The sequence below is a fragment of the Phocoena phocoena genome, chromosome 15, assembly GCF_963924675.1.
Source record: "Phocoena phocoena chromosome 15, mPhoPho1.1, whole genome shotgun sequence".
Classification (NCBI taxonomy): Eukaryota; Metazoa; Chordata; class Mammalia; order Artiodactyla; family Phocoenidae; genus Phocoena; species Phocoena phocoena.
In genome coordinates, this window is record NC_089233.1 from 44,472,426 (window position 1) to 44,496,079 (window position 23,654).

At 54.0% G+C, this 23,654-nt stretch overlaps 1 protein-coding gene across 1 annotated transcript; it reads left to right on the forward strand.

The window, feature by feature from the left end:
* Positions 1 to 462: 462 nt before the first annotated feature.
* On the forward strand, positions 463 to 15,812 carry ENTPD6 (ectonucleoside triphosphate diphosphohydrolase 6). Its single transcript, XM_065893256.1, has 13 exons — positions 463 to 754; positions 2,365 to 2,441; positions 4,582 to 4,725; positions 5,648 to 5,723; positions 6,857 to 6,892; positions 7,610 to 7,698; positions 8,889 to 8,968; positions 9,626 to 9,690; positions 11,293 to 11,394; positions 13,494 to 13,634; positions 14,511 to 14,567; positions 15,497 to 15,609; positions 15,714 to 15,812. Exons 1-13 carry the CDS (start codon positions 463 to 465, stop codon positions 15,810 to 15,812), a joined length of 1,371 nt encoding a protein of 456 aa, XP_065749328.1.
* The last annotated feature ends 7,842 nt before the right edge of the window (positions 15,813 to 23,654 follow it).

Sequence of the window (23,654 nt, forward strand, 5' to 3'; positions counted from 1 at the left end):
ATGGGAGAAAAAGGGAGAGTGGAGAGAATGGACTGCATATACATCTCGGTTACCTTGAAAGGTCTGGGGACACCATGCCCATGTGGCTTTTAAAATAGCAGCGAGTTTAGAGCCGTTTGCCTGGACCAGCACCTAGAGGGGATGCTCGGGCTGTGGGGCTGTGGCCCAGGTCAGCACCTGCAGGACCGACAGCCTTGGACGGGTTGTCTAGTCTCTACGAACCTCAGTTCCTCTTCTGCAAAATGGGGATTCCACCTTCCAGAAGCATTCTGAGGATCAAATGAAACATCTGACTCCACAGGAAAAATGCAGACCTGTGGACAAAGTTCTGGTTGAAGGAACTTTTCGTCCCTGGGCGCAGGGATGTCTGACTTGCCCTAGAACCTCGCAGCCTAACGGGTTTTTCCTGCCTCTCCTCCCATTCCACCAGCCTCTGTGGCACGGTCCTCAGCAGACAAGGAAATGAGAAAAGTACCAAACAGTGGGAACCTGAGGGTGACGAAGGTGGCGTACCCGCTGGGGCTTTTCGTGTGCCTGTTCATCTGCGTCGCCTACATCAAGTGGCACTGGGCCTCCGCCCCCCAGGCCTTCCTCGGCATCCCCGAGGTGGCCACGGGGGCCCGGAGGGGCCAGCAGTCCCGCAGTCGCCCGGGGACAGCTGCCCGCGGGCCTGAGGTCTTCTACGGCATCATGTTCGACGCGGGGAGCACTGGCACCCGAGTGCACGTCTTCCAGTTCAGCCAGCAGCCCGGAGGTACCGGCTAGGAAGCCCTGGCCGCGCTCCCCTGTCCTCCGTCACACAGCAAAGCATGGGCCCTCAGGGCGGGCTGGATCCCCGGCCTGGGACTCCCCGGGGAGCCTGTCGCCAGTGCCATTGCCCAGGAGTCCCAGATGTCCTCATTCGCACTGGCATCTGGTGACCACCTAAGGGCAGCTGAGATCCCAGAAGGCATTGGGGTGGCCTGTCCCCTCCCAGCGTCCCAGGCCGGTTGGGTGGCTAGGACCATGACTTAGGCCAGGGGTGAGTTTAAGGAAGGAAGTAGCCCCAGGTTCAGACCACTGGGAGCGGGGAGTCCAGGAAAGTCAGGTACATGATCAGAGACCCGGAGTCCAGGCCAACACGGAACTGCCCAGTGGGGCCAGGCAACAAGGGTGACAGATGGCAGTGGCCTCAGTGAGAGTAAAGCTGGGACCAGAGCCTGTGGGCCTGGCTTCCCAGGGGGGTGCTGAGGAGGAGTGAGGGTGGAGTTTGGGCATCTTCACCAGCGGGCTTCTCCCCTGGGGAGACCCCCAGCGCCGCCCAGTCCCCCCTCCACCCCTTGTGGGTCGGTGTTCACAGCTGGGGTCCCTCCCCTCTGCTTCGGCGCTGACCCTTCTGGGCGTTTAACTGAGCTAGTGTTCCGGATGCCTTTAGTAGGTCTCTTCAAACCTCTCATGGCACGTTTATCTACTTTTCATCTGCTTTATTTTTAAACTTGTTATAATAGTTAAATATTTATATGCTGGACTTAACCTACCTCCAAAATTGGTTTTGAAGCTAAGTTTAAGGCAACGTGTTGGCATGTAATCCTTCAGTAGCCATGAACCGGCGTGTTTTCTTTGGAGAGACCTCCTTACAGCAAGTTTGTTGCTGATTTTTCCTCCTTGGTCTATGTGTCTGCATTCGGACAGCACCCCTTGGCCTCGGTGTGCCTGGGAATACTCTCCCTTGCTGTAAGCACATGAGTCCAGACCCCTAATAATCTAAAACACTCAATTTTTAAAAAGAAGGCTGAAATATTCTTTTTTAAAAAAAGAATAGAATGTATAGAATAGAATGTATTAGAATGTATAACGCGTCCTATCTAGAATTAAGAAAATGATTTTCACATTTGCAGTTTGGAATCATTTGCCCCGCTCCTCTGTTGGGTTTTTTTCTGTTTGTTTTTTTTGTTTGTTTGTTTCTTTGGCCACGCTGCTGCGTGCAGGGTCTTAATTCCCAACCAGGAATCAAATCACGCCCGCTTCAGTGGAAGAACAGAGTCCTAACCGTGGGACCACCAGGGAATTCCCTGCTTCTCTATCTGTTGAATCAGCAAGAATTAACTATGTTAAAATTTAACATTTTAAATGGGTAGTTTTTGGTATTTAAATTATACCTCAATAAAGTTGATTTTTTTTTTAAATAGGAAAAGTTCTGGCCAAAATATTAAGTAGAATATTCATTGTGTAGCCAAACTAAAGAGGCAGAGTTTAGATGAGAAACAATGAAGGTCTGTTTTCAGAAGTCTGCCTGGAAAGTGTGGTTCCTCATAGTTGTATAGATTCATGTATTTGTGTTTGTATTCACACTTGTACCTGTTCTAAAACATGATTTTCTTTTAGAAACTCCCACCTTGACCCATGAAACCTTCAAAGCACTGAAGCCAGGCCTTTCTGCTTATGCTGATGACGTTGATAAGGTAACAGTGCTCTCTCGTCTCTCTTTGCTCATCAAATTTGCCTTCTGTCGATTTGTTAAAGTGACTCTCTTTCTCTCAGATGCAGAGCTGTCCTCCCAGAGCAGCGTCTCTGCTGTGCCGACCTGGGACATTTCACTGCATAGGACAGTCTATGGAGGACACTGGCACCCGTGGGAGGTCCCACCACCACCCCACATACTACACGCCACACCACACACACTGCACATGTATACACATACACACCACACGTGTATACACAGCCACGCCACATACACACCACACCACACATGCACAGCACACACATGCATATACACCACACACACACACCACATATATCCCCCAGCTGGCCCGCATGCCGCCCAGAAGTTACGGTGTGATTTAAAAGCACAAACGCTACAAACTTAGAAAAAGCATTATTTGAAAGTTTAACTTTTTTTTGTTTCGGTTTCTCTGAAGATGACAAATGTTTACTAAAAAAATTAAAGTCAAAAAAAATGTATTATGCAAAATCCACAGAACCAAATAAGTGTAAAAGAAATTTAGCTGAACCGTCAAATGGTGACGTTGGTAAGTTGGTGGCGTTTACGCTTCTGAGCTGCATGGACACAGGGCACCTGTGTTCCAGGGGGCTCCCGAGAGCAGCCCCTCATGCAGCTGTCGGTTCCTTTGGCCCCGGCACGTCTTAAATCAGAAGCTGACGCAGCATTCTTGCCACAGATGCATCCTGATCCCAGACAGTGAGGTCGTGGCCTTGCTTTCCTGTAACTTGGTTAAGAAACAAATTGAAAACAAATCGAAATGAGTGACTCTAGAGGTTAAACCTGATTAAATGATATGTCTTGGAATAAACTCATGGGGCGTTTTATTTATTTTTATAAATTTATTTATCTATCTATCTTTATTTTTGGCTACATTGGGTATTCATTGATGCACGTACGCTTTCTCTAGTTGCAGAGAGAGGGGGCTACTCTTCGTTGCGGTGTGTGGCCTTCTCGTTGTGGTGACTTCTCGTTGCAGAGCACAGGCTCTAGGCACACGGGCTTCAGTAGTTGTGACGCGTGGGCTCAGTAGTTGTGGCGCGCGGGCTGTAGAACACAGGCTCAGTAGTTGTGGCTCTGCGGCATGTGGGATCCTCCCGGATCAGGGCTTGAACCCGTGGCCCCTGCCTTGGCAGGCGGATTCCCAACCCCTGCGCCCCCAGGGAAGCCCCTCATGGGGCTTTTTAAGTCTTACTCGTTCAGGCAGGCAGCACACATTCAGGTGGGGTGACTGGTACAGCTTCCCAGCGGACAGCGAACCCCTCCCACTTCCTCCAGGAGGACAGTGTCCCTGGTTTCTCACTGTCCTTCTGTGTTCTCGTCCCCTCTATTTACACACACAGTGGAGCACGTTCACGCTGTATGCGCTTTGCTGAGCAGCGTGCCTTGGAGACGGTGCCCCGTCAGGAAGTAGAGTGCTCTGTCCTGCCGTGCGTGTGCACGTTGCACTTGGAGAGCCAGCCCCTCCGGAGGGCCTGCAGGTGACCCCCGCCACCCTTCGCTCCTCACGGTTTGGGAAAGGCTGCTCTGTGTCATCTCATGTGCACTTCGTTCCCCTCACATGCCAGGGCGTCGCCTGGGTGAACTCTTGGGGGTTTCTGAGTGAGAGGCACACGTGTCCCCCACAGGCATTTCTAAACGCCCCCCCCCCCAGCATCGTACCCTCCACAGGCCTGGCGAGGCTTCACAGCAGTCGTCCCCCGCCCTGCCCAGCCCGCCCCCCACAGGCCCTGGTCCAGCATGGAGAGCTCAGCATTCCGGCAGGTGAAGTGATTCCTCGGTGTAGCTCTTCATGGGTTTTAGTGCCGTGAGGGACCCCAGAATTCACTCATGGTGTCCAGGGGCGTCGCAGCTCGTCTGAGGCTGCTCGGGGCTGGTGGCAGGGCTGGCGGGGTTCCGGCTGCCAGGCGCGTAGAACCCTGGCCCGCTCCGCTGCCGAGGGTCCGCCCCACGCTCCTGCCTGCACCACTTGAGTCGCTGTTTCTGCTGATTTGGAAAATTAGAAAAAATACATTTATAAATTAATAAAACTGAAAGGGTGGGGAGCACCTGTGACCCCTGCACGCTGAGTGCAAACCCTGCTCTACCCACCATGTTCACAGAGCACCCAGGGAATTCAGGAGTTACTGGACATTGCTAAACAGGACATACCCTTTGAATTCTGGAAGGCCACCCCCTTGGTCCTCAAGGCCACAGCTGGTTTACGTCTGTTACCAGGAGAAAAGGCTCAGAAGTTACTGCGAAAGGTGAGCTCATCCAGTTACCCCGGGGCGGGTGACTTGAGATAACTGAAAACATGGAACATCAGCCCGCGTCCAAGCAGGCAGACAGGCCACGGAGAAGCTCCCCAAGGAGGGAAGCATGTCGAAATGTTAGCAGTGTCGCCTTCGGTGGAGGGGTTGTGGATGAATGATGCTTTCTTTCTCAGGATGTTTAAAGCTATTCATGTTTTCTAGAATGAATCTGTTTTATAAAAAGAACAAGTTGGTGTTAAAAATATATTGTGTTTTTGAAGGGCTTCCTTCCATCCAAGAACTTGCCGAGAGTCTAAGGCCGTGGGACCTGAATTCTTGACATTTCGGCTCAAGCCAGCCGTCCCCGTGGGAAGTGCAGGCTCCGCTCTTGGTCTGATGTTCAGATGTGACTGCTGAGGAGGCCCCTTTTTGCCTGCGCAAGCCCTGCACCTCCCTGCAGGCGGCTCTGGAGCCTGTCTTTGACATGTGCTTGCAGGGTTCTTACCATCAGGAATCAGGGAAAGTGTTCTCAGCAAAGTAGTCCTCCTCCGCACTGTTTCTGAACCTGTTAGCTGCTAAATGACAGACTGTTGCAGGTTTGTCAAGGTCCCTTATAAAAACTACTGAATACCTTCACATGCTCAAGTTGGATTGTGGGACACAAGTGCAGACGTACTGAAGTTTCTATGTATCAATAATTGCTATTAAAAAAAATGGAGAAGGAAATAAAGCCAAACACAGTTGCTCACCGCTTTCGCTTCCCCTGTGCCAGGTCCTCTCCCAGGAACGTGCCCACCAGGCCACGTGGCAGCCCAGGGCTGGGATCCGCCTTGTGGGGCTTCCCACCCCTCGTGTCCTGTCCTAAAGCAGGGCAGTGATTGGGACTGTGAGTTTAGATTCTAAACGATAAAGGCTTGTCTCTCTTTACATTTAGGTGAAAGAAGTGTTTGAGGCGTCGCCGTTCCTCGTAGGGGCCGACTGTGTCTCCATCATGAACGGGACGGACGAAGGTAGTCGCCGGAAGCGCCATGTGCCATGAGGCTGCCCCTCGAGGCGGGCTGCGTGCGGGGCTGCTGTCAGCAGTGCGCTGGGAGCCTTCCCTGCTTGGAGGCACAGACATCAAAGTGCCGGTCCCACCCCAGTCCGCAGTCTGACCGTCTCAGAGCACTGTATTCTTGGGGCCAGTGATAGAGACATTCTCCTCGTGACTGGCTCCAAGCCTGGCATATATGGCGTTTCTGAAAACAAGTCATCTTTTCGGATTTATTTTTAACTTAATTAATTAATTAATTTGGCTGTGTTGGGTCTTCCTTGCTGCGCCTGGGCTTTCTCTCATCGCGGTGAGTGGGGGCTACTCTTCGTTGCAGTGCGCGGGCTTCCCACTGCAGTGGCTTCTCTCGTGGAGCATGGGCTCTAGGCGCACAGGCTTCAGTAGTTGTGGTGTGCAGGCTCAGTAGTAGTGGCTCACAGGCTCTAGAGCGCAGGCTCAATAGTTTTGGCACACGGGCTCTGTAGTGCAGGCTCAGTAGTTGTGGCGCACGGGCTCTATAGGACAGGCTCAGTAGTTGTGGCGCACGGGCTTAGTTACTCCATGGCATGTGGGATCTTCCCGGACCAGGGCTCGAACCTGTGTCCCCTGCATTGGCAGGTGGATTCTCAACCACTGCGCCACCAGGGAAATCCCATCTTTTCTGTTTTAAGAGCATTTACAGAGAATCCCCAGTTGCTGATGCGTTAGAACGTTGCTGTTGCATTAATTCTAAGGGAGAGTCACTTCATAAGGTTCCTTACCAGCTCCTGACTTTAAACATGACCTTAAGAGCTTGTTTGGGCGGAGGGAAAGGGAACGTTTGTTTCTCATCCCACCTCTTCCAGAAAGAGGCAGTTGATAAAGAGTGTGACCAAGAGTTGTGACAATTTGGCTGAGCACGCTGATTTTTAGTGTGGTGTCTTCTAGTGCCATCTGCCAGAAGCAGCTGGATGGTTCTGTGAGTGATGCCCGTTTCTGTAGCTGATCTGGAGGATGAGAGTAGTGAGGAAGTGGCCTCCCTGTGCTCCTGAAATCGGAAAGCTGTCGTGAGTCCCCATTGCTGTTTACAGCATCTCAGGTGATTCAGATGCTGTTTGTCACCCTCTCTTGCAGGTGTTTCCGCGTGGATCACCGTGAACTTCCTAACAGGTGGGTTCCCTTCATCATAAAGCCAGCAGTTCACAGACACAGGTCTTTAGAGCAGGGGCCTCATTTCCACTCTAAAATAACCCCTTCGGGTTGCTGACCCGAAGCAGGGTGTCGGGATGGGTGGGGCGGGCACTGAGCTTGATGCTGGAGATGCAGGGGGTCCTTCTCCAAAGGCTCAGCTCTGCCTCTGCTCCCACGGCGGCGTCCCCTGGCCACCGTCCTCATTCCTGAGAGAAGCCCTGAGTCACATTAGTCAATATTGGATATGACGCGAATGCTGATCACCTTATAATTGAAGTCCTGCTGTAGGTAGAACAGGGAACAGGTGGCAAGGAGTCATTTTTCTTAGATTACTCTCAGGGTGTGGATTTTTGTCCCTTTGTTGTAATTATGGACAAGACCAGTGTGTCTGACAGATGGATGAGAAAGAAGGAAGTTTCCTGTAGGAGTTGCCGCCCCGGGGATGGGGAGCCATGTCAGATGACAGATCAGGAGCCCAGGCCCCAGGAGCACAGGTTGTCCTTTGTTCAGATGAAAGCCACCACCGGGGCAGCTGTCCTTCATGCCCCCCAAATGCTCATGGACATTTTCAAGTGGCCACAGCTTCTGTCTGTCTTGTTCTCTTTCCACGGAAGGGCCTGGCTTGTAACCTCCCCTTTTCTGCTGTTCTGTTTACTAACGGGCATTGCTGTGTGGATTTTACTCTCGGTGCTGCAGGCAGTCTGAAGACCCCCGGGAGGAGCAACGTGGGCATGCTGGACCTGGGCGGAGGATCCACCCAGATCACCTTCCTCCCGAGATTCGAGGTAACCTGCCGCCGCCCCAAAGGCCACCTGCACCGTGGGGGGAGCCTCAGCCCCGGGGGAGGTCTGTGCACTCAGCTTCTCTCCTGAGGGTCAGATCACCCGCGGTAAATGCTTCTTAGTTTGATTTTAACTCTGCCTGGAAAAAAGAAAATAGGAATCTGGTCTTCAGCGGGGTGATAAACTAGATACTACCTGGAGACCTTGGGGCAGAGGGTGTGGGGTGGGTTCTTCCCCACCCCCCCCCACCCCCCACCCCCCCCCCCGCAAGGGCTTCCAGGGAGGGGCCGGAGTCTGACTCATGGGACAGAGCCTCAGGCCTTTTCAGGACGGATGTTCTAAGGCAGGGGTCCCCAACCCCCAGGCTGCGGAGTGGTAGGACCGGGCTTCACAGCAGGAGGTGAGCGGCAGGCAGCAAGCGAAGCTTCATCTGCCGCCCCCCATCGCTCACATTACTGCCTGAACCATCTCCCTGTCCGTGGGAAACTTGTCTTCCACGAAACCAGTCCCTGGTGCCAACAAGGCTGGGGACCGCTGTTCCAAGCGACACGAAAACGTTTCCAGTTGAGACTGCGTGCTGTTTTTAAAAAGTACTTTCCTCATCTGCCACTTTTTAAATTATTAACTATTATTTTTAGTTTTAATGGAAGAGCCTTGGGACTTCCCTGGCGGTCCAGTGGTTAAAACTCTGCACTTCCAGTGCAAGGGGCATGGATTCGATGCCTGGTTGGGGAACTAAGATCCCGCATGCCGCGTGGCATGGTCAAAAAATGAATATATAAATATAAAACTTAGCATTAATGGAATAGCCTTAAATTTACGCATAACTCTTCTGGTTGGGCCGTATTTCCCAGAATGGGTAAATTTTACTCACAGGGAGGAAAGACACGGGACTTCCCTGGCAGTCCAGTGGTTAAGACCCCACGCTTCTACTGGAAGGGGTGTGGATTCAGTCCCTGGTTGGGGAACTAGGATCCCACAGGCCTCTTGGTACAGCCAAAAAAAAAAGAGAAAAGACAAAGTGTTTCACTGCTTGCTCCAAGCTGTTTCCCAGCATGTGATTTGATGAAAGGCTAATTTAATTGAATACATCTGTGAATATCCCTGTTCTTTCAAATGAATTGAGGGAGTGGGGGACAATTTTTTATAAAGGCCAGCAGGAAGGGTGCTTTAACCCTTGTGTTCTTCCCCAGGACACCCTTCAGACCTCCCCACCCGGCTTCCTCACGTCCCTCCAGATGTTTAATAGGACCTACAGGCTCTACTCCTACAGGTTTGTTTTCAGGACTGAGCGTGGAGAGGTCCACTGTCCAGGCATGTGGCTCAGATTAGCACTGCAGGCCTCCCCCAGCGTCCGCCTCCTGCCTGGGGAGCGACCAGGGTGCTGGGCCATAGACTTGGTCCCAAAATCCCTGCTGTGGAACCCCCTGCAGCCTCTCCCTCCCTCCCTCCCTCCCTCCCTCCTTCTTTCTTCCTCTTCTTCCTCCTCCTCTTCCTTTTTTAATTCACCTGTAGTAAGATTACATTTCTTCTTTTGTACTTATTCTCTTCTGCCTTGGAAGAGGTTTTTGGGAAAGTGGGGAAGGGTCCACAGATGGTGCAGGAAGTTTCTGGGCCGTCTTTTTTGCCACGTGGCGCCTTTAATAGGTTCTTTCCGTGAGGCCCGTCCACACCATAAAGCTGGGGACCTGTGTGTCGTCCTTGCCGGTGTCCACAGCTCCTGGACGAGCTCCCACCAAGTAAGAGCCTTCCCTGTTGAGCTGAGGAGCTGGATGCCCTGAACCCCACTGAGGGAGCTCCTGGAAGAAGCAGGAAGCTGCTGCCTTGCCCCTGGTTTCCTCCTTCCCCCCACATTTTGGATCCAGGCTGGTGAACGTGCTGCAGGCGGAGTTGAGGGAGGCCTCCGCTCACCTGGGTTCTCTCTCCGCAGCTACCTGGGGCTCGGCTTGATGTCGGCGCGGCTGGCGGTTCTAGGCGGCGAGGAGGGAAAGCCTGGTGAGTGGGGTGCAGTGTTCAGAGCCCTCCCGGCCAGCAGGACTCAGGAGCCCCAGAGGGCACCCCCCCAGACCTTGTTGGTGGGCCCCTGAAGACCTTCTCAGTTACTTTTAAAGAAAGATGCTAGTGAAGCGGTTTCTGAATCACCGAGTTGCAGGGGGTTCTTAGGAACCCAAGGAACTGGGTGTGATCGGAGTTGGCTTGTTTGTGAGGATTTATCACTGGGTGCACAGTGGGGGGGCTCCGAGGGGGGCTTCAGGGGAGGTTCTGGCTCCTGAGAATGTCCCCTGTGTTCTTCTGCTCTCGAGGGGACTTGGAACGGGCTCTGCCTTCCTCCAGACGTGGCATTTGGGGACGAAGCCTGTGTCTGTTCCCAGGCCCTCTGCACCATCCTGCCCTGACGTGCTTGGCTTGGGACAAGCCAGGTGTTGCTGGCAGGCGCTCGAGCCCCTGGGACGTTCAGGGGACCACATGCCCGAGGCGAGCGGGGGCCCTGCTCTGAGGCCGCCTCGGCCTGTCCCCTCGAAGGCCTCGGTCAGACGTGCGCAAGCCCAAGCATGTTCTCGGCCACGCACACCCCCGGCCCAGCACTTCCGCTGCCTCTTCCAGGGCCTGGCTGTTCTGACAGAGCGGGACTGTTCCACTGGAATTGTTTTCCACACACATCCTGCTGTTTAACCTCGTAACAGTGGCCCCTTTTTTGCAAACCAGAAACGCGTCCATGTCTCAGAAACACCCACGACCACACTCTGGGCCAGAAAACACTTGCTAGCCAGTGGAGGATGGCAGGCACCTACCTGCCCGTCTGTGCCGGCCTCAGGGTCCTGTCCCTCCTGCACCCCGACCCGGCAGAGCGGCGGGGAGCTGTGTGTCTTCATGTGGGGCTGTGACAGCCGCCAGAAGGGGTGCAGACCCCTCGCTGCCCCAGGGAGGCGTCTCCCACCGTGTGAGCCGTTGTCACTCAGCAGACCACCCACTGCCCTGAGTAGTTGCAAACAGCAGTCATCTTATCTCAGGATTGCACAGGCATCCACTCGGCGGTCCCTTTGCTGGGGTCCCCGGGGTCCTGTGAGGTGGCATTTTGGGCGTGTGTCTGGCCTCTACCCCGAAGAGCAGCCTGCAGTTCTCCCTGGCTGCCCAGAGGAAGGAAAGCCTCCTGAAGTCCCACGGCCTTGTGTCCTGCACGTTCCGCTGGTGCAGGTGGGCCCAGGCCAGAATCAGGCGGGCACAGGGACCCACTCTGCAGGACGCCAGGAGGCGTGTCCCCGAGGACTGGCGTCCTGGGGCCCTGGAGGCTGCCCCACGGGGAGCCACTGGGGTTGTCATGAGCTTTGCCTGGAACCCCGAAGCCCCTCTGTGGCCGTGAGCTGGGAGTGGCTCTGCTGGGCCTTCCGCCTCCCGAAGCTGACTCGGGACGCTTCCGCAAGTCCATCCCGCGGCAAAAAGGAAGCGTGTTCCCTTGACCCTCCGAGGCCCTCGGTGCTGACCTGAGACACTCAGTGCTGTCGGCCTCCCCTCAGCGGGCCCCGTCTCAGCTCCAGGCCTGCCCTCACCCCACCACGGTCAGTGCTCTTTATCCGCCTCTGTCTCTTTCCGTTTCAGCTGAGGATGGAGCAGAGTTGGTCAGCCCTTGTTTGTCTCCCGGTTTCAGAGGAGAGTGGGAGCACGCTGAAGTAACGTACAGGGTGTCAGGACAGGAGGCAGGTACGGCACGTTTCTCCTCCGTGGGTGGCTCGTGAGGGTCGACGGCAGCCCCTTCCCTCCGGACACCTCAGAGAAGCAGGGGGACCATCCAGCCTCCGTCTCAGACAAGTGTGTACTTGCCCATAAGCCGGATATGGTTCTGGAACCCCCGGCTCCTGCGGGGTCCCTGCACAGGGCTCCCTTGTCTGCCGCTCTTCCAGGGACCCGATTTCCCAGCAAGCCTCCGGTGAGGGAGGATCTGGACGTCCCTCGGCTTCGAGCAGACAGCCAGGCGTGGCTGTGGGCCTGGCAGCTCTGTGGGAAATGGCTTCTCCTCCCACACCCGCCGCCTGTGCTCCGGCGAGGGCGGGAGAGGCCGCAGAGCCCCAGGCCTGTCTCACCCACAGGGTCCCGTGGCTCTGTGCTCTGAGTTTCTTCTAAAAGAGATGCTGAAACGTTGTGTCCAAGCTGGGCACGTGGGCGTGAGGTTTGCCTCTGGTGACAGGGCTGTTGCTACTCACAGCACTTCTGACGCCAAACGTGTGGGGGTTTTCCCACAGCGGCCAGTTCTCTGGCAGCAGCAGGGTGTCCTGCGATTCACTTCATTCCGACTCTGACTTCCAGAGTCAGTGCAGCCCCCATCAGATGAGGCCCTCCCCGACCTTTGCAAGTGCTGGGCCTCCCATTCTTCTGACCGACCGGCGACAAATCAGGGGTTCCCACGGCCTCCTCCTCAAATTTGATAATTTGCTGGAAGCACTCACAGAGCTCAGGGAACATGTTCCTATCACTGGTTTCTTATCAAGGATACAGCTGAGCAACAGTGAAACGGGAGAGAGGCACAGGGCAGGCATGTCAGGAGGGCGCCCGGAGCCCCCCTCTCCCCGGGAGCCCCCCTCTTCCTGGGAGCCCCCCTTCCCGGGAGCAACCCCCTCTCCCTGGGAGCACCCTACCCCCGGGAGCATCTTCTCCCTGGGAGCAGCACCTCCATGTGTCTCCAACCCGGAAGCTCTCTGAGCCCCATTGTGTAGGGTTTATACAAGGCTCATGGCAGAGGGACTGATTAACTCAGTGGCTGCTGGTGACTGACTTAATCCCCAGCCCCCTGCCCACTCCCTTAGGGGTGGGGCTGAAAGTTTCAGCCCTCTAATCACCAGCTCCGATCCTGAAGCCATCAGGACCCACCCCGAGTCACCTCATTAGCACAACCCAGGTGGATTGAAAGGGGCTTATTATGAATCACAGAACGCCTCTCTCACTCTCACCACTCAGGGTCTTACAAGGCTTTGCAATCTCTGTGCCAGGAACCCAGGGTGGAGAACAAATGCATGTTCCTTACTATCCAGTGATAAACGGAAGGGGGCTGTGGGTACCAGGGGGGATCGCGGTCTAAAGACAACCAGGGAAGGCCTTATGGGGTGATACCTGAGACAAGACATGAAGAAATGGGAAGTGAGCGCCAAGCCGAGGGAGCAGCACATGCAAAGGACCAGAGGCGGCTGCTATGTTTAAGGAACATGGAAGAGGTGGTGTGACGGGTCAGACGAGGGAGAGTGCAGGGAGATGAGGTCCCAAGTGCAAGGGTGCAGCTCCCAGGGCCCTGGGAGAGCTAAATGGAGCTGCCGTCAGACGTGGAGCAGGGCTGGGGCAAGCTCAGACCTGGGTCCAGGTGTGGGCTGTGGGCATCCATGTCCACTGACTCAGTCTTGTGTTGTCGCTCTCCTTCTGAGCAAGGAGTCAGTGAGCAGCCCTGTGAGCTTGGCACGCTGCCTGTAGGCCCCAGCTTCCTCATCTGTGACAGGAGGGAGGTGCAGGCCCCACCCAGGCGGCTGGTGAGATGGGGTGGGACAGTGCACACTCGAGCTCAGCACAGGGCTGGCAGGGTGAGCGTGGGGTGGACCCACTGGGCTGCGTCACGGCAGCTGGAGGCGCGTGATCTTCAGGGTCGGCCCACACTCTCGGGCCACCTTTCGTGCTCACGGTTTCTCCCCTTGAGCTGGCCGCAGCACGTGGCCCCTGAAAAGTTGCTGGTGAGCACCCCCAGGTCACAGTCACCCTGGGCTATGTGGTCAGGCGCCCAGAGCCCACTGACCGCTGAGTCTGCTCTCCCTTCGCTCCAGCGGGGAGCCTCTACCAGCTGTGCGCCCGCCGAGTGTCCGAGATCCTCCGAAACAAAGTGCACAGGACGGAGGAAGTGAAGGACGTGGATTTTTATGCCTTTTCCTACTATTATGACCTTGCCGCAAATGTGGGCCTCATAGGTAAGGGTGGGGATCGGTTGGGCTGTGCAGGGACTTGGGTGTGGGTCCCCGGGTGGAGGGCCCGTCAGTCACATCAGGGTGATAGAAATAGAGGGAGGGCGGGGGACGTGTCACTGAGTAGAGAGTAATAGGCCCCCTTTTTATAAATAAGTCAGTTCTCTGAGCCGCTCAGTGCAGGAAGGCTTCCTCGCTGTTGGTTTATTCTCCTTTCACCTGTGTGATTCTCAAATCGTCAGCCGCTGGCACCCAGGCCAGCAGGAGGGCTCAGCCCACCCCTCAGATTGCCCTCAGGAGCCTGGGGGTATCACCCTGACCCCTCCCCAGCCCGCGGTGCCATCAGGACAGAAGACGGTATCGTGAGTCTGGGACCGGTGCTGGTCAGACCAACTGGAAACCCTCGAGAGGGTTGTGAGGTCACTTCAGTGGGTCATGACCGGACATGTGTTTTGATGAAATAGATTGAGGATATTAGAACGTGTTGCCCGTGGCAAGGGTGAGAACGTTAATGTCCACAGAAAGCCGCCCTGGAGAGACCGAAGCCGTCAGGTTCCGGCTCGCTGGGCCCCACTGGGCTACACTCTCGGGCCCAGTGTGGATGGCAGCCAGCCGGTCCAGGCGGAAGGTGACCTCTCACCCCTCACCTAGGCCCAGGCCCTTCACTCTGGGGCACCCCAGCAGCTGCCCCTCGGCCGCCTGGTCTGCAGGTTCCCTGTAGCTGGAGCCAGGGCACCCTCGTCTGCACGCCGATGCCCAGACGTGCGGCCGCCTGCATCTGACCCCCCACCCCCAGGGTACCCCAGGCGCGGACCCGGGGGCCTCAGTGCCGTCTAGGCTCCACGGCGCTGGTGCAGACTGGGTGCCCCGTTTCCTCCACAGATGCAGAGAAGGGAGGCAGCCTTGTGGTCGGAGACTTTGAGACTGCGGCCAAGTACGGTGAGTGGCCTGGAGGCAGGACGCTGGCCCAGGCATGAGGCAGGCGCTGGCCCCAGAGCTCCTGGTCGGCCCCTGACTGTCGACCGGACGAGCCTTCGGGGGTGTGAGAGTGTGTAGGGGTCGCTGAGCTAGCTCAGACCGCAGGCCCACCGCGCCCTGTGTGGCCTGGGCAGTGGAGGCAGGCGTTTCTAGTCCCAGTGTTGTGAGGAACAGACTCCCTTGATTTCACTTTTTCTGACTCTTTCTCTGTGACTCAGGTGACCTCAACTCCCCAGAGTGTCCCAGCAGATTCACAATTGCCAGGGACCCCTGCACTGCAGCGTCCAGTGTCGGGGACGGAGAGCTGTCCCCCGGGGTGTGCCCGGTGGCTGCCACTCCCCCCACTCCTCCATGGCCGGGTGTACGGGCTGCTTGTAGATTCTGCTCTTTGGTTGCCTTTCCCAGTTGCGGGTCAAAGGGGTTAAACGCTGTATGTTTCTCCATAGAAAGACCTTCTCTCCCTCCCGTCAGAAAAGGCTTTTTAAAAATCGTTCTCATCACCTCTGGGTTTGTCTCCCAGACACCAGCCAGAAAAGGTTCCGAGCAGAGGCTGTGGGTTGGTTTGTCCGTCCCCGTCGTGAACAGGGGTGGGGTGTTCTGTGCCAGCCTGGTGGGTGCTTCCAGTCCCCAGAAGCCCCAGGTCCACGCCTAGGAGAGGTGTCGGGGGTCACGGTGCAGAGATGGGGCCTGGAGGCAGGCAGTGGGCACTGGGTTGGCCTCAAGTCCCTGCCTATGCTGTGCTCTGACCAGCAGTGAGGCCCCGGGTGGCACAGGGCCTGGCGGCGGGGGTGGTGGTGGTGGTGGGGGTGGGTGCCCCAGGGGGGTGGAGTCTGGCTGCTCGCACTGCCCCCCCTCCACGTTCCCCCACCCAGGAGCCCTTTTCCCCTCAGTGTGCCGGACGGCGGAGACCCAGCCGCCGCGCAGCCCCTTCCTGTGCCTGGATCTCACCTACGTCAGCTCGCTGCTTCACGGACTCGGCTTCCCGGGGGACAAAGTGCTGAAGGTGGGGACTCCCCCGGTGTCCCCAGCCCCCACCCATTGCGAGCACATGCCCGCCTTTCACACGCACGTGCTCCCTTCCACCCCCCCACCCCTTGTCTTTTCAAGTTGACCCGGAAGATTGACAACGTGGAGACCAGCTGGGCTCTGGGGGCCACTTTTCATTACATCGACTCCCTGAGCCGACAGAAGAGCCCCACCTTGTAGCAGCCCAGCTGCCAGCCATCCCCGTAGAAGCACTGTCTCTGCGAGAACAGGCCCCTTTGGGACCCCCAGTGTGCGGGGAGGGGGTCATGGCACAGGCTGAGACCCTCCTCCCCGTGACCTCACAGACCGGCCCCTGGACGTGCTGGAACACGGCCCAGGACTTGTTTCCCGGTGGCCAGTGACCAGACAGGGTAAGGGGCACAGGCTGAGGCCAGGGTGGCTCAGCCGCTGTCCCCACTGTCCCATCGCAGGGCTGGGGCGGCTGTGACACACGTCTGGTGACGGGAGTCTTGTTTTGTCCCGCTGCCCCCAGCGGGAGCCCCCTGGGCTGGTGGGCCAGGCATCTCCTCTGTGGGTATAGACTGTGACGTCATCCAGAAGCTGCTTCCTTGGGTCCTCGGGTGGCTCAGGGTTAGCTGGCGGGTTGGCGCTGAGACTGGAAAGAGGGGCTGGAGGAAATGCCTCTTTGTGGCCCGTGTGCCCTGGCTTCTCGAAGCGGTCTAAACGTGAGCGTGAGCTGCTGTGAGATATCTGTGTCTGTGAGTGAGTGATGTCTGTGTGGTGCTGCGTGCCCGTGTAGCAGCTGTGTTCTGAGCCCAGTGGATGTATCGCTGCCCTGAGCCATTTGCAGCCAAGCGGTGTCAGTCGGGCTGGAGCCCCAGACGCGCCCTCTCACGGCCCGTCCCCGCAGGCTCGCAGGATGCTGGCTGAGCTGTGCACAGGAGGCTGTGTGTCCCAGGCTCGCAGCCGTTCCTGTGGCATGTGCACTCTTCACGGAATAAGCTGAACCTCACGTGTTCCACTTGAAATAAAGGGTTTTCCAGGGTTTCTGCTCCTCTGATTCCTCTCGGTGAGCGCCAGCCGTGTCCCTCCACCCCGGGTGTCAGGCACCTGTGGTCCCTGTTCACCAAAGTATAAACAAAAACCTGCCCAAGTGGGTGACATGTGATGGCAGGATTAAATCCTGTCGGCACATCTTGGGGAGACGACAGCAGACGGACACACAGAAGCCCCCGTCGGGCCCTCCTGGCGTCCCCTGTCCGGGACTGGCCCTGTGGCGGCCCAGGCTGTTCTGGGGTCTGGCAGGGCAGAGCCCCCTCGACTGTGACTCGCGGCACTGCTGGGTGAGGATCCGGGCTCATCACCTCCGGCGGCCGTGGGGTCTGGAGCGAGCGCCGAGCTCCAGGTTGCAGTGTGTTCAGCAAGGATCTGGCTTTAATCCAGGACAGTCGGAAGTGGGTCACGGGCCAGACAAAGACTGGACAGACCCCTCCCAGGGCTGCAGCGGGTCCAGAGTGACGTGACTGCTGAATAAGCCCACGTGTTAGGCCTGTGGACACGGATCCCTGACCTTGGAGTGGGCAGGCCCAGGAGAGGGATGCAAGTGTACAACCTGAGAAGCGCTAAGCCTGCAGGACAGCCACATGGGGAGTCCCCACCCCCTCCTGGGTGTCCTGACCCAGTCTGGGTTGGGGCGTTGCCACAATCACAACCCTAGAGGGCTGGAGGGAGGCCACCAGGATGCAAGCACTGGAAACTGGAGCCAGCTGTCCTCTGCCCGGTGGTTTGCCTGAAGTGTCAATACTGGGGTGGGGGGCAGAGGTCTGCATGCGACACAGCAGGAAAGGACAGAGCAGGAAGACGCTTAGCCACGTCAGCACTAAAGCTCCAGGCTCGACTTGACAAGGACATGGAAACCAGCTCCCCTCCACCCAGCACCCCCGCCTTGGTGGGCCTCCCAGCCCCTTCCTTCCATGATACCTTACAGTTTAGATACTTAATGGACTCCAGAGGCAAGGAATCAAAAAATGCATGAAGGCAGAAGTGAACATTGATTTGGTCTGTTTATAGGTTGGTGATCTCACACCTGAAAAAACAGACAACTGGACTTTTCCCAAGAGATTCCCAAGTAAGTCATGGAATGTTTCTGAGCTGAGCAGAATGTGCAAGTCATTGACTGAGTGTCTTTGTGATAATGAAGTAGGCTCTTGTTTTTTAAAAACAGCCACACGTGCACACCCCAACGCGTGAGTGATGTGTATGCACAAGCAAGAGGCTCCCACCCACATGCCCTGCCCGTGTTTCCCGCACCCCACCTTCCCGCCCTCACTCAGAACAGCTGCCCCGTCTGGATGACAACCCCACGGTGTCCAGCTGTTTGCGCTCCCACCCCCGTGTGCGTGAGCTGGCCTGACATCGCGGACCCAGCTTAAGCTGAATGATGGTGGAGAGGCTTGGATCAACATAAGTTAGAAAATAATGGAATTAAACTGATTTTCACTCCCTATATGAAATGTCCCCTCTCGATACTCAGAATAGTTCAACCTACTTCCCCTTTGTCTTCACGGGGTTAAGTATCTTGAGAAAATAGAAAATGTGCCGGGAGCTCTGTGTCTTAGGTGACTCACTGAGGCGTCCCACTGGGAGACCCAGCCTGGACTTCTGGGGTCCAGTTCTGAGGGGGTGTTGTGTGGAGTTGGGGGTCTATCTTCCCTGCCCTCCTGGAGGAGATGGACGAGTCTTAAGGGTGATATAAATGGAGTGGTTGAAGGGGCAGCCTTGCTGATCTAGGGAACTGCTCGAGGTGACAAGCACCTGTGAAGATCAGGCCCTGGTGGGAGCAAAGTCCTTTAAGAAGCAACACTTTTCCAGAAGACAGAGTTGTGAGACCCCTGGAGGAGCTTCGAGAAGGACTTCACTTGAAATACCCCCAAGGGTTTGCCTGCTGCCGTTATGCCACCTCATGCAGAACGGGAACAGCTTCCCCAGGCAAGACATCATGTCTTGAACTGTTCTTTTCTTAACTGAGGTACAATTGACATATACCATTGTATCAGTTTAGGTGTACAACATAATGATTCCACATTTGTATGTGTTGTGAGGTGATCACTGGTAAGTCTAGTTAACATCTGTCACCGTACATAGCTACAGAATGTTTTTTCTTGTGATATCTACTCTCTTAGCAACTTTCAAATGTACAGTACAATATTATTAACTATGGCCACCATGCTGTACGTTACGTACCCAGGGCTTTTATTTTATAACTGGAAGTCTGTACCTTTTGATCTATTTCACCCACCCACCCCCACGCCTTACCTCTGGAAACCACCAGTCTGATCTCTGTTTCTATGACTTCCGTTTTCTAGATTCTACATGTGTGATCATATAGTATTTGTCTTTCTCCGTCTGACTTATTTCACTTAGCATACTGCCCTCTAGGTCTATCCATGTTGTCGCAAATGGCAAGATTTCATTCTTTTTTTATGGCTGAATAATATTTCACATTTTTTCATCCATTCATCCAGCAGTGGACACTGAGGTTGCTTCCATCTCTTGGCTACTGTAAATAATGCTGCTATGGACATTGGGGTGCATGTATCTTTTCTAATTAGTGATTCCATTTCCTTTGGCTATATTCCCAGAAGTAGGATTGCTAGATCATACGGTAGTTCTATTTTCTATTTTTTAAGGAACCTCCAGATCATTTTCCACAGTGGCTGCTGCAATTTATATTCCCACCAACAGTGCACAAAGGTTCCCTTTTCTCCACCTCCTTGCCAACACTTCTCTCTTGTCTTCTTGATAGTAGCCATTCTGACAAGCGTGAGATATCTCATTGTGGTTTTGATTTGCATTTCCCCGATGATGCGTGTGCTGAGTGTCTTTTCGTGTACCTGTTGGCCATCTGTATGTCTTCTTTGGGAAAATGTCTTTTCAGATCCTCTGCCCATTTTTAAACAGATTGTTTTGTTTTTTGCTATTGAGTTGTATGAGTTTGTTATGTAATTTGGATATTAGCCCCTTTTCAGAGATATGATTTGTAAATATTTCCTCCCCTTCAGTAGGCTGCCTCTTTGTTTTGTTGACGGTTTGCTTTGCTCTGCAGGGCAGGAACATCTTAAATTGTGGCTGCTTTGCCAGATTTCCCTACAACTCCACTGGCAGCTCTGGTGCCTGCTTCCCAAGCCCTCATCAACACAGCCATGGCCAAGCTGTTTGCTCTGCCATTCTGTCAGGTAAACAATGAGAACTGATAGTTTTACTAGGCACTGATCTAATTCATCTTGTGTGCGTGTGTCTGCGTATTTCCTTTTCTGTGAAACATCTGTACGTGTCCATTGCCAATTATTCTGTAAGAGTAGGGTCACTTTCTTACTGATTTTAAGAGATTTTTATATATTAAGGAAATTAGCTATCGTGGTAGAATGTGTTGCAGATTTTTCCCCATTTTATTATTACTTTTTGACTTTACAATATTTTTTCAATACACAATTTTACTATGTTAATGTATTTAAATATACCTAATTGTTGGTTTGGGGGTTTTTTTGGCCGTGCTGTGAGGCTTGTGGGATCTTAGTTCCCCAACCAGGGCTTCAACCCAGGCCCCGGCAGTGAAAGCACCAAGTCCTAACCATTGGACCACCAGAGAATTTCCTAAATGTATCTAATTTATTACAGTTTGATACAATTTATCTTACTTGATGAATTCTGGGGTTTGTGTCATAATTAGAAAGGCTTCCCCAATGAGACAGTTTTAAAAGTTAACAAAACAGTGTTTTTAAAATATAGTTTTTTTTTGTTTGTTTTTTGTTTTTTTTTTTTTTGCGGTACGCGGGCCTCTCACTGTTGCGGAGCACAGGCTCCGGATGCGCAGGCTCCGGATGCACAGGCTCAGCTGCTCCGCGGCATGTGGGATCTTCCCAGACCGGGGCACGAACCCGTGTCCCCTGCATCGGCAGGCAGACTCTCAACCACTGCGCCACCAGGGAAGCCCTAAAATATAGTTTTAACATTACTTTAAGAACCCCCCGCACATGCTTTTGAATACTCTCAGGCACAGTAAATCATTGTTTCGGGGTGGATATGATTTTTAGAACAATTTCAGAATCATTGGAAGGCAAATATGATATTCGAACTGGGATAATACCATTTTTGGATAAAATCAAGGATGGCAATAAAATCATAAGGCATTCCCAAAGGGAACTTTCAGAAGGGTGCAGAATCATCACAGGTCAGTGATATAAATACAGAGTCTCCCGAGGTAAGAACTGGGAAAAGACACACTTGGGTGTGCAACTTGTGGTAAAGTTGTTTTTAAATGACTTGTCTGGAGACCATGAAATGTGAGGAGTGTTCATCCTTGTAGAGGAGACTCTGTTTTCTCCTTCTACTCCACTCACCCCTCACTCTGCTCTCAGTGCTTCACCCTGAGACCAGACGTGTGGGGCTTTTCCCACCAGGCAAATCTCAGACACCAGCTGGGTGCGCAGCATCTGACACCATCTACCTGGAGGCGGCGTCAGACCCCACAGGTGAGGGCTCAGTCCTGCAAGACTGCCCGCCCTCCCGAGGCCCTTCTCAAGTCCAGGTGGTCAGCTGGGCTTCTGATCGACCAGCTGTAAATCAGAGGTTCCTATGACCCCCTTCTGAGATTCTGTAGTTTGCTAGAGAGGCTCACAGAATTTAGGAAAACAGTTTAGTTCTTATTGCCAGTTTATCACAAAGGATACAAACCAACAGGCAGGCGGAAGAGACACGAGGGGAAGGCAACGGGGAGGGTGCGGGGCTCCCACACTTCCCGTGCGCACCACCCTCCCAACTCCTCCCCACCCTGGGAGCTCTCCGAACCCTGTGCTCTGGGGGTTTTTATGGAGGCCTCATTACGTAGGTTTGATTGATTGTCATTGATCTCCAGCCCCTGTCCCCACCCCAGAGGTTGGGCCTAGGATAGGCAGAATCTCTGAGCCCTCTAATCACTTGGTTGGTTCCCCTGGCAACCAGCCCCCACCCTGTGGTTACCTAGAGTCTTTCCAAAAATCATCTCATTAATGCAAATTCAAGTATGATTGAAAGGGCTAATAGGACTGAGGACAAAAGACCAAATGCAACAAAAGATGCTCCCATTGCGCTTGTGCTTAGGAAATCCCAAGGGTTCGGGGAGCTGTGAGCCAGGAGCTGGGATGAAGACCAAACATATATTTCATACTATAAATCATGACTTCACAGGCCTGGAAAGAGGCTTTAGGTGGGTGGGGTTCCGACAGCCCTCCTCAATACTGTAAGGGTTGGAAATTCCCTGGTGGTCCAGTGGTTAGGACTCCTCGCTTTCACTGCCTAGGGCGCAGGTCCGATCCCTGGTCAGGGAACTAGGATCCTGCAATCCACCTGCCCTCCCCCCTCAAAAAAATACTGTAAGAATTATCAGAGCCTGGCCCCGCCTGTGTGGCTCCAGAGGCCAGAGCTCAGACTACAGGGAAGTTGCTGATGAGGAAAGATGTCCTGAAAGAAGACGGCTCTTCATTCACACATGTCAGCATTCAAGGGTGCCTGAGAAAGGGGTCCCTGCTTAGGGTGAGAGGTCAGAATCGGGCACCTCCAAGGCCTCTTCACACTCAAGGTCCTTGGATTCGCCTTGAAAATTACGTTGAGTTTGTGGCGGGATAAGCATACCACATGTAGCATCTCTCTATTTTGAGCTACAGTAACGACAATGGCTTGTGTTGATGGAGAGCTTACTGGGTGTCAGGCATGGAGCCAGTGATTTCATCATCACAGCAGCCACGGGCAGGTACCCGTCATCTCTGTCACACAGCCCAGAGGCTGTGACTGTCTAAGCTGAAGGTCAGTGGCTGAGGAGATGAAGGGCCCCACTAGGACCCAGGTCTGGAGGCTTCCAATCCCCAAGCTGGTGTGCCTCCCAAGCTAAGAGTGTCTCCAGATGAAATTTTCCATCACATCAGACCTTGCATGTAGCTATTTATCAAAAGCAGGTTTCTCTGCTGAAGAATCAATCATCTCGATTGTAATGAGCATGGAATACTTTTATATATATATATATATATATATAAATTTATTTATTTTTGGCTGCATTGGGTCTTCACTGCTGCGCAGGCTTTCTGTAGTTGCAGTGAGCGGGGGCTACTCTTCATCGCATTGCACGGCTTCTCACTGTGGTGGCTTCTCTTGTTGTGGAGCACGGGCTCTAGGCACTCGGGCTTCAGTAGTTGTGGCACACAGGCTCAGTAGTTGTGGCTCACGGGCTCTAGAGCGCAGGCTCAGTAGTTGTGGCGCACGGGCTTAGTTGCTCTGCGGCATGTGGGATCTTCCTGGGCCAGGGCTCGAACCCGTGTCCCCTGCACTGGCAAGTGGATTCTTAACCACTGCGCCACCAGGGAAGTCCAAGTGTGGAATATTTAGAAAAATAGTTATAGAGTCAAAAGAAATAAAAACTAGTTCCAGGTCTGACTGCCTCTATCATTTTGACAGTCCCTGATGTCTTGCTTTTCTGTGTTATTGATTGGCGGATAGAGGTTTCTGTCTAAGAGCTTAAGTGCAGTCCTGTAAACCTTAGTGTCTGCCTCAGATTGATGTGGCTCAGAAGCAGATATCCCCCTATAAGGTATTCTCTGCGGAGGCCTCTCTGAAGGTCAGGAGAGCGCCAGAGCTGCATGTTTGTGGCACAGAACACAGGCAGTGGGATGGCTCCAAACGTAACTTCCAGGGCTCGAGGTGCTCAGCACATATGGCTGGGGGTTCTCCAGACCCACCCAGAGGACAGCTCAGGATCAGATGGGTTTGCACATGAGAATGCCAGAGCTCAGAGGCATGCAGGGACTTGTTTTAAAGCAACAAGGAGAGAGGGGAATATAAACCAGGGTTTTCAGCTTTCTGGGGAGAAAGAGATTTCTAATGATTTTTTTAAATGACTCTCTATGCATTGGAATATTATTTGGCAGTAAAAATGACATAATCTATCACATGGATGAACCTTGAAAACTTTAGGTCAAGTGAAAGAAGCCAGACACAAAAGATCACATATTGCCTGATTCTATTTACAGAAAA